A 12,250-nucleotide genomic window follows, 5' to 3' on the forward strand; every position below is an offset into this window, starting at 1 on the left:
AGTGGCTTTCAAGGCCCTTCTCAAGACCTATCTTTTTCGCCAGGCTTTTGCCCTTTGATTTAATTAAAAACATTTATTTATTTATTAGAGACATTTAATATACCGCCCACTCCGAAGACTCTGGGCGGTGTACAACAGGCAAACAGGCAACATTAAAAATTACATTACATTAATAATTAAAAATTATTAAAGAACTAAAGTAACTACCAGAAAACAGAAAAATGAACTACAGGGCAAAGGCCTGGTGAAAAAGAGAAGTCTTCAATAGCGATTTGAAGATTGGTAAGGAAGGTGCTAGCCGGATCTGTAGGGGGAGAGAGTTCCAAAGGAGCAGGTCAGCAACTGAAAAGGCCCTTCCACAGGTCCTAGAGCCCCGAACAGCTCGGAAATCAGGGACTGACAGAAGGGCCATCTGAGCTGATCTAACCAGATGGGATGTAACTGGATGGGAGAGGTGGGTCTGTAGGTAGACAGGCGCCAGGCCCCTCAAGGCTTTGAAGGTCAAAACCAGGACCTTAAATTGAACTCAGAAATGAAGAGACAACCAGTGCAATGACCGCTGCATTCTGGACCCACGGCAGCTTCCTGATCGTCCTCAAAGGTAACCCTAGATAGAGAGCATTACAATAGTCTAAACGGGAGATAACAAGGGTATGGGTCACTATCATTAATGCCTGCCGATCAAGGTAAGGGCGTAATTGGCAAACCAGATGAAGCTGGGCAAAAGCACTTCTGGAAGCAGCTTCCACCTGCTGCTCAAGCAGGAGGAGCGAGTCCAAAAGGACCCCCAAATCACAAACAAGCTCTTTTGAGGGCAGCGCCACCCCATCTAAAACAAGGTTCACATCCAGCTGTTTTCCATTACGAGGGCTGAATAAAAGTAATTCAGTCTTAGTGGGATTCAGTCTGAGCTTGTTTTGATTCATCCAGACCTTAACAGCTTCCAGACATCGAGTAAGCACAGAAACAGCATCCCTAAAATGATCTGGGATGGCAATATATAGCTGAGTATCATCAGCGTATTGATGAAATCTCACCCCAAACTGGGAGATGACCTGACTCAGCAGCTTCATATAGATGTTAAAAAGGACAGGGGCAAGAACTGAACCCTGGAGAACTCCATAAAGGAGTGGCAGTCATGGGTCAGAGCACCTGTCCTCAATGCATACTGATTGGACATGCCCACTAAGGTAAGAACGGAACCACTGTAAGATAGTGCCCCCGATACCCAACCCACGCAGGCGGTTCAGAAGGATAGCATGATCGATAGTGTCAAAAGCCGCTGAGAGATCTAAAAGGACCAAGAGAGGGACACTATCCTCGTCAAGGTCCCGAAGAAGATCACCTACCAGAGTGACCACTGCTGTCTCTGTGCTATGCCGAGGCCTGAAGCCCGACTGATAAGAATTAAGATAACTAGTTTCTTCTAAGACCCTCTCGAGCTGGGCACATACAACCTTCTCTAACACCTTTGCTAAAAAAAAAAAGGGAGGTTGGAGATCAGCCTATAGTTGTCAAGGACCTCAGGGTCCAGGGAGGGTTTCTTCAAGTGTGGGCGAACTATCGCCTCTTTAAGAGTTGCTGGCACGAAACCCTCACATAACGAGGAGTTAACCAACTCCCGTAGCCAGGAATTAACATTACGACCGGCTATTCTAACCAGCCAGGATGGGCAAGGGTCCAAGCAACAGGTTAGGGTTATTGTTCACCACCTAGAGTCTTTGGAGGAGGCAGTATACAAGAAATCTTTAATAAATAAATAAATAAAAGTATGTTAAATAGGATCGGAGATAGGGATGGAGACCCGAGCTCTCGTTTCAGGGAGCAGTTATTTCCAAGCAACATCATCTGGAATCTACCAGAGAGAAAGGAACAGAGCCACTGCAAAGCAGTACCACCTATTCCAAAATCCCCCAGATGATCCGGAAGGATACCAAGATCGATGGTATCGAAAGCCACAAAGAGATCCAAAAGAACCAGCAAAGTCACACTCCATCCATCCATTCTTTGTTAGAGATCATCCATCAGGCTGACCAAAGCTGTCTCCAGCCCATAGCCTGCTCTAAAGCCAGTTTGAAATGGATCAAGATAATCAGTAACTTCCAAAACTGCCTGGAGTTGATCAGCCACCACCCTCTCAATTACCTTGCCCACACCCAGGACAGGTTGAAGACTGGCCTGTAATTATTTCATTTTTAATATCAAAATACTTGGTTAATTTTAGGACTGAAATTGTGTAAAAATGCAGTCTCATTAACTGTAAGTGGGTGCCTATTACCGTGGTTAGGCAGAAGGACACAAACAATATATATTTAAAAATATCAATTCTAGAAATACTTAAAGGATCTCCATTTTGCTATAGTAACAGTGACTAAATTATCCTTTCTTTCCAGAAAGGAATGTTCATTATTAAGGGGTTTCCTCTCTCACTCTATTGTTACCATTTTGGATCAGGAGAATTTGGGGACATCTTCTTGGTGTATCAGTGATATTGATGGAAGTAAACATAGTTGAGCCAGAAACAGCATGATTGTACCTATGCACAGATGTCCTAATGTATGTCCTTGGAGAGTATATGGCAGCAGAGTGACAAAAAATGAGGTACTGGACAGGGGCCCAGGGGCAATTTAAGGTAGAGTGGGAGGGATGAAGATCCTCCATGCCTGCTTGAAAGTCTGCTCATATGAGCTTGCTGTGCACTGCAATAGGGGAAGAGCCGGCCATGTGGTAGCAAGGATGAGCTGTCCCCTTTGCTAAGAAGATTTCACAGTGGTTTGCATTTTGATGAGTGACTACATGTGAGCTCTGCCTGCTATAAGATATTCCCCTTAGGGGATGGGGCTGCAGCTCAGTGGTAGAGCATCTGTTTATATGCAGAATGTTCCAGGTTCAATACCTGGCATCTCCAGGTAGAGCTGGGAAAGATTCCTTCTTGAAATGTTGGAAGCCTCTGCCAGTCAATGCAGACAGTATCGAGCTAGGTGGACTGAAGGTCTGACTTGATATAAGGCAGCTTCCTATGAAGGCAAACGGGCACCTCATTGGCTGATGAGCAGGAGGGGCCTGCTAGTGTCTCCCTGTTCTATTATGTCCCTATTCTTCTTGTTGAGATTTGGGCAGGCAAAGATGTAGGCCTGAGGCTCATCTAGGCTGTGTGAGGTGGGAGGTGGCAGGGCTTGGGTCTGAACAGCAAGAGGTGCAAATCCTTACTAGACACCATACTTTTTGTGGCTCCTAGAAACTTTCTGAAGGGAAGCTTCAGGGACTTTGGCGTTCCCAGATAACATATACATAACCACGCTTTCCCCACTGCAATCTCTGTGGAGAAAGAGATTTGGAGACCTGAGTTTTTAATACTATAGTAAGCAGGACAGTACCAGGTTTCCAGCCCACTAGCGCCTTCTTTTATTTCCTGGGAGGATGTAGTGGGGAAAGTAGTAGGCAGCATGAGGGGAAAATAGTAACTAGGATGTAGGAGATAGAAAGGGGAACAATACTGAGCAGCCATTTTAAGTGAGGTTACACAACACAAACCAGGGCAAGGTGAAGTCCCACAAATAAGTCATTCATAGGTGAGCAGAGAAGCAGATTGTTCAGGCTGTCCACAGCTTCAATTAAGAGCTTTCTAGACAGAGACTGGACTCACACAACCAGTAAGTGGCTAGGAGAAGCGTCCTATCCAGCCTCAGGAGCTGTACACACTCCCAATTTTTCGGCCATGTGCAAATAAAGCACAAGGTAGGAGATGGGCAGTGTGACTGTCTGCTAGGCCTCAGCTGGGTAGGGCAGTTTTTCCTCCTACCTTGTTCAGAAGCTGGGGATAGGATTTAGGGAGGTAGCACTTGTCCTACACAGCTGAAGCTTAGCTGATGATCATATTGCCCGCCTCCTACCATGTTTTTTACTCAAACAAACCACTGAAAATCAGAAATGTACGGCTGTGTGAATGAGCCTACTATGTGAGGGCAGAAGACTGTTTGCTCTCTCCTCCTCCACTGCCTTTGAATCTTATTTGCTTTCTTTTAAAACTCCAACTCTCCTGCTCCAGAACCCCCACCTCTCAATCTCCTCAGGAAAAAAAAGCTCCCCAGGGCCAAAAAATGGGTTGCACTCGATGCATCCAACATTCCATCTATCAAGAGCCCCTGGTGGCGCAGTGGTAAAACTGCCGCCCTGTAACCAGAAGGTTACAAGTTCGAACCTGACCAGGGGCTCAAGGTTGACTCAGCCCTCCATCCTTCCGAGGTCGGTAAAATGAGTACCCAGAATGTTGGGGGCAATATGCTAAATCATTGTAAACCGCTTAGAGAGCTCCGGCTATAAAGCGGTATATAAATGTAAGTGCTATTGCTATTGCTATTGCTATTGCTATCTATCTATCTATCTATCTATCTATCTATCTATCTATCTATCTATCTATCACATTCGTACACCGCCCCAAACTTTAGTCTCTGGGTGGTTAACAATAGCATAAAACAAGTTAAAACCTTAAAATTTTAATTATGTTAATTATGTTGCCTGCAGTGAGACTATAAGCAACAATATCTTGTATCTTCTTTGCCCTAGGGTCTTTTGCACATTGTAAGTTTTAGAATGCACACAGTAGAGTTTTTCTTCTAACCTCACAATGTATTAACTGCACAGTGCTCAGATGCTATAGTGATATGGTACACCTCCCCCACCTCTAAGGATAATGCTTGATGAATTGGTAGATTAGCAGATTGCATCACACGAACATGACATCAAGGTTAAAGAACAGTTAGTGCTCCATATTTTACCCTTATGGAATTTCCTAGGCCAGCTTTGGAAAGGCAGGAAAATTATATATTAAGGTCAGCTTTACAAGCATTTGTACAATTGTGGCTGCTATTATTCTGCCAAAATTATATGCATAAATACTACATGCTTAGAAATTCAAATGACAATGGATATTAATTTATAATAATTATATTTGTGATTTTAAAATGGCAGAATCACAGTGTGACATTGTCTTAGATTATTCCCAGATGATATGTGAATTGTGTGCATGTGTGGTGGAGAAAATGGGACAGGGGACACGCTGTGTCGATTTGAGAACTTCTCCAAGTGGAGGTTTGCCGTTCTGTTGCAAAAATATCTATACGCACGTCAGGAAGAGATTAGTCTACGCACAGAGAACGAACAGAACAGCTGTATTTTCCAGGTCAGCTACAAGAATGGTAATTAAGGATCTGAGCTGACTTTCCAGTAGTGCTCTCAGTTTGAGTGGAATGGCATTTCAAACATTTATCATATCTGTCAAAATTAGACTTTTATTAACAGTACTTTTCATACATTGCTAAGCAGACAAAATATTTTAATACATCTCAACAAACAAAGTATATATACGATTAAACCACAGAGCAAATGAGGAATTTGAGCATTTATATAATGCATGCTGAAATCCCTACCTATTCATCACAAAGAAGAGGCTTATCTGCTCCTAGTAATTAAAGCCATTAGTTTCCAGGGTTTACCTGTTCAAATGAATGAAGTCCACTTTCCTTCCCTAACTGCACCATATCTTCCATTATTGCTTTCTTCAGCTCCTGAATCAGAATATAAAAAGCATCTATTTACAGTCAGAAGACTAAATTTATCAATAATAAAATAATCTTATTAAAATTTGAATACATAGCCAATACTTCTTTTGGAGCATTTATTAGGACTCTCTGTTGGTGAACAAATGCAGAACCTGAACTTTCAGTGTAGCATAAATAAGCACACACATACACAAAATAAATTCAACTATACAATATAGGGTGATAATTAAAGTCCGGGTCCTCTAAGTGTCCAGATCTGTACTCATGTATGTCAGCAAGACAGATACTTGAATTCTTATTTTGGCATACTGGCTTGAGTCTAGTTTTCAGTTTTCTAAACACTCACTGTTTCGTTTGAATTTACAATTAAAGTATGTATCATTCAGAAACCTGATTTTAAAGTCCAAGTTCTAGAACATAAGAACATAAGGAGCTGCCGTATACTGAGTCAGACCATTGGTCTATCTAGCTCAGTATTGTCTACACAAACAGGCAGCAGCTTCTCCAAGATTGCAGGTAGAATTTTGGGCTAGTTTCTACTCCACAGAAAGCAGTACTGTATTTGCAAGGTCACTGTTCCCTGTGGCTAAGCTGGTTTCAGTGTATTTATTATTATTTACAGTATACAACATCATCAATGTGCCTGGCATATGACCCGGAGTGCATTCTGCTTCCCACAGTGGCTTTTCAGTTGCCTCTGGGTAGCCCACAAGCAATAGGCAATAGCCCTCCCGTGATGTTGCTTCCCAGCAAATGGTATCCAGTAAAATACTGGCTCTGACACAGGGTCTTCCTCAGTCATCATGGCTTATCACCATCAATACCCCTATCATCCTGAGTTTGGCCATTTGGCCTTTAAAGCTATCCGTTAGTGATCATGTCCACACCCTGTGACAGTGGCCAACGTCCTAAAATTCTAAGCGTGCAAAGGATGCACACCTGCAGCAGCTCCCCTCCCTCTTCTGAAGTGTGGGTGCTCATCCATGGGGGAGTGATTTTCACCAATCTCCCATTTTCCCAGCAGCACTCTGTGCAAACAAGCAATTATGTCCCAGAGGGCTATGCAATTCTCAGGGATATAATTGCACATTGAATAGACTGCTTCTGAGGGAAGGAGAGATTCGTGAAAATTGGCCCCCACATGCAAGCTCATGCTTCAGAAGCTAGAACAGCCTTTGGCTGCATGCCTGCTGCACCAGTTAGGATGTTAGCCAGTAAATCACAAAGATTAATTATCTGTTGTGTGAAGAAATACTTTCTTTTTTCTGAACGGACTCTACTGCTTGAGGCTTTCTTGGCAGGACTCCTCCAGTGCAGGGTAAAGCCTGATCCACCAATCTGAATTTTTAAAACTCTGTCTCTCTACTGTATACTTTTTCCAAACTAGCACTATGCTTGCATTTTTACACTGCACTCAAAATGGTCCGTAAACATACCACATTTTTACAAAGATCTGCAAAAGCTCCATCAAAACCCTTTTTCTTGGCCCAGCCTGGCATGACTTCAGCATCAGGTACAACAATTCCCACAAGGAAGGCCTGCACAGAGAGAGATAAATGTGAACCCAAATTTATGACACAGCATTTCAGCTTGATCGTTTGCATTTTGCTGCACTCTTATCTATTTTGAGATATGAGCACTGCTGAAGTTCTTTGCTGCTTGTTCTCATTCTCTGGCAGCTTCCGCTTATCACAAGAGCCACAGCACAGTGTGTGTATGAGTGTCTGTAAGAAGGGCAAAGGGCCATATTGTTCCCTTGCTAACATTTGATAACAGCATCCATATAAAATGGCTTTGCAAGATGGTTCCTTCTGCTCCACAATCCTTCAAGTTCTATCAGGATGGTGACTTCAGACATTTTGCGGAGAAAGTTTGAATGTGAGTATATATTACTTGATTCTGCATACAGAGTAATTTGCCCACTCATCTACTCAGTTTAACATGGCCAGTTTGCTACACAGACATTAGGATATGCATGTGGGAAATGATCAACGGCCCTGCTCTATGGTAAGTGATAGCTATGCACCCCAGAATACCTCTTGTCTAGGACATCAGGAGGAGGAAATGCAGTGCTCCTCCCACTAAACTGCCTCTCTAGCAACTGAACTTATACGTTGAGCAGATAACCAACTGCACTATCAGCCTGCATCCACTTTGCAAATTACATGAACCACACACAAACTTACAGGCATGACTTACAAGTAAGTCAGAGTAGTTGTGTGTGCCCTTCTACAGACATCGAGACAACTGTGCAACATCCGGGCACATAAGCAGCAGAGCATCTGAAGCCACATCTAGTGCGGTTGGAAATTAAATGGTAAAAAGCTGACACCTAGCCTATTCCCAAATGTAATACAATTTGGTCAGGTATCTAAAACTGACCAAATTTTAAGGAAGTCATAGCAACATATAGAATTACCTGCAAGCTATCTCCATGCACATAGATCTGAGCAACAGGGTCACTGCGAATGTAGATATTCTCAATTTTTTCAGGTGCAATATATTCTCCCTGGGCCAATTTGAATATGTGTTTTTTCCTATCAATGATTTTAAGCGTACCATTCTGTGTGTAAAAAAGAAAAGACAATTGTGAAAAATACATTATTACAATATGCAGGCCTGTGGGGTGGAATATAATTCCAATGCACAACTATGATCAAGAGGAGCTGGATTACTATAGATTTCAAATTTAGGATTGGTAAAAGAAGCTGAGGTCTTGCTCTATAGTTTCTGAAAACTGATGAGGTGGCAGAGGGCTTGACCCAAAGATTCACATAATCAATAACAACTTTAATATTCTTTGAAAGAGCAAACAACAACTCTGTGAGGCAGCTTAGGCTGAGACACAGTGACTGATCCAAAGTAATCCCATCAGTTTTATGGATGAGCATGGATTTGAATCCAGGTCTTCCAGGTCCAAGCAGGACATATCTCCTACACTACGCAAGTTCTTAGTATAGTTCAGTATCACAGCACATACACCTTGTTGGTCACTGTATTCATGAACTTAGACCAGGGCTGCACAACCTTGGCCCTCCTACAGATGTTGGACTACCATTCTCATAATATTTTATTATTGATCTCTGTGGCAGCTAATGAAGGGAGTTGTAGTCAAAAGTAGGGATGTGCATGACTCTATTTTTTTGATTTGATTTGTGCCCAAATCCAATCACCTCTGATTTGTTTTGTGTCTGAATCTGTCCCCCCAAATCAATTTGAAATAGATTTGATTCAATTTGATTCAGATTCGGATTGATTTGGGCCACTTATAAAGGTCCTAGGGTCCTACCCAGCATCAACCTTGGGTGCTGGGTAGGTCCCCATGGGTGCCACCTACCAACCAAATGTCAAGGCAGTGGGGCACTTGGCTGATTTTTAATTATTTTCTTTAGTTTTTACTGATTTTGTATATTTCCCCCATAGGAAATAATGGGGATTTGAGTCACCCTAGCCTAACCCTAACATGGATCCCCAGCTTTTATTTTAAAAAAGCTAAGCTCTAGCCCTTGTAGAAGTGGAGTTATGGAGCAAAATGTCCTGTAACTATTTTTCAAGTATTTGGATTCTTTGGCGTATATTAACTTTTCTCATAATGAATCTGTCTAATCCTGCCGGATGGCCTTACCCCCAAAGACGCCGGCCGAAGAGGTGAGGACGGGCTGCAGCCGGGAAGAGGCAGAGGGAGAGCAGCTGAAGGGCAGGGGAGAAGCCCTGCTGAGCCCCCAGCAGGCCACGGCAGCTCCAGGTACCGACCATGAAAATGGCAACGAGTATGCCAAGCCCTAAGAGGGCTGGCAGGGAGGCACGTGGAGATGATATTGACAGCGCACCTCCCGAAGGGAGGGGGTCCAAGTGGGAGGAGGGAAAGCAGAAGCAGTGGCTGGAGGGGATGAGAAATCAAGGGGAATAAAGGGGGCATTGGCCCCATAATTGGGGGTAGGCAGTGCATATCATGTGGAGAGGCTTATAAAGGGCTGGTCGGGGATGAGAAGAAGGTTGGTGGCGAGTACTGAGAACCTCCGGAGAGAGGCCAGTACAAGGAACAGACAGCCAGGGACAGAGGAGAAACTGGGTGAAACTAAACCCCTTCCCCGTCTCCATTCTGAGGCCAGTTCTGAGGCTGGGTGGGTGGGTGGTGTAGCTGGCACATGGCAGTTGACAGCAGGCACTGTCCAAATACAGTCAAAATGAACAGAAGAAATGAAGGTGTGTAATGAATCTTCATAGGGATTCATTGAAGAAAAGTTATTATACACCAAAGAATCCAAACATTTGAAAAATAATGACCACACATTTTGCTCCATAACTCCACTTCCACAAGGGCTTGAGCTTGGCTTTATTTTTTAAATGAAATCTGGGAATATGGGGAAATTAATGGGAGGAATCCTAATCTCAGAGCGATTCAAATAAAATTGGCTGCGATTTGATTTGGACCCAAATCTAGCCAATAGAACACAGGAGCGATTTGTTCTGTCTCTAAATCACCCAAATCAGCTAGATTCGGGTACAAATCAGTTTGTAGCCGAATCAATTTGCACATCCCTAGTCCAAAGACAGCTGGAGGGCTGAAGTTGAGCAGCCCTGACTTAGAGTGATGTCAATCCTCAATTTGTTATTGCTTCACAGGCCAATAAAGCCGGTGGGACTGTTCTGAAACATGTTGCTTGCAACTGCATTCTTAGTATGAAACCTTTTACATGCAAAGGTAGCAAATGTTCAGTACATACAGGCAACCATTTCCCAACGTCCCCTGTATGAAGCCATCCATCCTTGTCTAATGCTTCCTCTGTTCTCTCTTTGTCTTTCAAGTAGCCCTTGAAAACATTCGGACCTTTCACACAGATCTGTGAAGAGACACATTTGCTGGTAAACTCTAGAATAAAATTCTGTTTTTAGAATATGTTCATGCTATCATTTGTAATCTCTCACAATTTCACAAAATTATGAATGTGTATGTTATGAATCCTCAATATCCTCGGCTGGGCGAATACCTCTGCCCTAGTTTATAACTACTTGTCCTGGAAAATTGGCATCTAACTCTCAAAGAACTAAGGGCTTATTTTTTCAGGGGCCTCCCTTACTATTCCATGACCAACTGCACAGACACAAAACCAGCACAGCTGGGGTACACCAGAGAAGGCCTTCACATGTGTCCATATCATAATGTTCCAGAAGCCTCTGTGTGTGTCTTTGGGGATCCTCAAGAAATGTTTCCTGAGCAGTATTATGATGACACAGTATGATCGCCACCTATACTGAAAACCAAACACTTTTTCCTATGTCCAAAGAAAAAGACACATGGGTATAAAGAGTAGCTTGAGGCCACACAATGTACTCAGCCTGACCATCAGGACCAGAGGCATAACCATCACTGAACGGGGAGAGAGGGAATATGTCCCCCAGCATTTGAGGGTCACAAGCAGCCCCTACTCCTCCTCAGGGCACAGTCAGCAAGCGAAGCCCTCACGATCTGTATCCTGATGCTGCCATGCCCCTTAACACCAGTGTGCCAGCATGCTTCTGATGCCAGTGCAGAGGGTGTGGCCAGCACTGGGCATGGATATGCCACCCCATCAGCCTCTTCCAGCTGGCAAGCGCTTTGTTTGCTAGCTGGGTGCTTCTTTTCTCTTCCTTACTTGTTATAAAAGAGAAAAAGTACCCAGCTGGTGAACTAAGTGCTCGCTAGCTGGAAGAGGCCGACGGGTGGCATGTCCCTGCCTGATGCAGGCCACACCCCTTGCACTGGTTTCAGAAGCATTCTGGTGACAAGAGACATGGCCAGCATCGGAACGTGAAATCCATCGGCCTCTCCCAACCAGTGAGCACTTTGTTCGTCACCTAGCTGCTTCCTTCCTCTTCCTTGCAAGCAAGGGAAAGAAAGGAAGCACCCAGTCAGCGAACAAAGTGCTCTTCAGCTTTGAGAAACTCTTGCCCCAGTGCTGGCCGTGCACTGATGCCGGCCAAGTGCACGGACTCATTAGCGTCAGGGGCATGGCCAGCAGGGGCCATTTTCAAGGCTGGAGGTACCAGCGTTTCCACACTTCTGATCAGGACAAGATTTGTGAGCTCTGCTATCTTGTAGGCCTGTGCAAGTCTGAAACTTCAGCATTCTGATGTTGGAATTGCATGCCTCCCCCCACCAGGAGGCAGTAAATCATGGGGCAGGTGGTGGGGGGCCCTTTAATTCACTGCCCAGCACTGGCACAGAGATGCTGCTGGGAAAATGTGTGGGTTTCTGGAGATTGTGGGACTGCAATCTCTAGAAGCCTGTGTGTTTTCCCAGGTGACAGTTCTGCGCTCCCTGCCCACCCCAAACTCACCATTATCTCGGAGGAGGAGAGCTGGTCTTGTGGTAGCAAGCATGACTTGTCCCCTTAGCTAAGCAGGGTCCTCCCTGGTTGCATATGAATGGGAGACTACATGAAAGCACTATAAGATATTCCCCTTAGAGGATGAAGCCGCTCTGGGAAGAGCAGAAGGTTCCAAGTTACCTCCCTAGCATCTCCAAGATAGGGCTGAGAGAGATTCCTGCCTGCAACCTTGGAGAAGCCGCTGCCAGTCTGTGAAGACAATACTGAGCTAGATAGACCAATGGTCTGACTCAGTATATGGCAGCTTCCTATGTTCGGCACTGCCTAGCCACCCCAGTGCCAGAGCTGGGCAACAAATTAAAGGGACCACACCATCAG

The 12,250-nt window shown here is 44.3% G+C and overlaps 1 protein-coding gene across 9 annotated transcripts in view; it reads right to left on the reverse strand.

Annotated features, from left to right (window-relative positions):
- The window catches only part of ACSL6 (acyl-CoA synthetase long chain family member 6), a 166,467-nt gene that overhangs the window by 19,848 nt on the left and 134,369 nt on the right, over positions 1-12,250 (reverse strand). For all 9 annotated transcript variants that reach the window (XM_053296876.1, XM_053296869.1, XM_053296875.1 and 6 more), the window contains 4 exons: positions 10,289-10,405; positions 7,981-8,124; positions 6,998-7,099; positions 5,496-5,567 (listed from right to left, as the gene is read on the reverse strand). In XM_053296876.1, coding sequence (XP_053152851.1) covers positions 5,496-5,567; positions 6,998-7,099; positions 7,981-8,124; positions 10,289-10,405 — 435 coding nt within the window. The remainder of the gene's footprint in view (positions 1-5,495; positions 5,568-6,997; positions 7,100-7,980; positions 8,125-10,288; positions 10,406-12,250) is intronic.

Source organism: Hemicordylus capensis, chromosome 2 (assembly GCF_027244095.1).
Source record: "Hemicordylus capensis ecotype Gifberg chromosome 2, rHemCap1.1.pri, whole genome shotgun sequence".
NCBI classification, from domain to species: Eukaryota; Metazoa; Chordata; class Lepidosauria; order Squamata; family Cordylidae; genus Hemicordylus; species Hemicordylus capensis.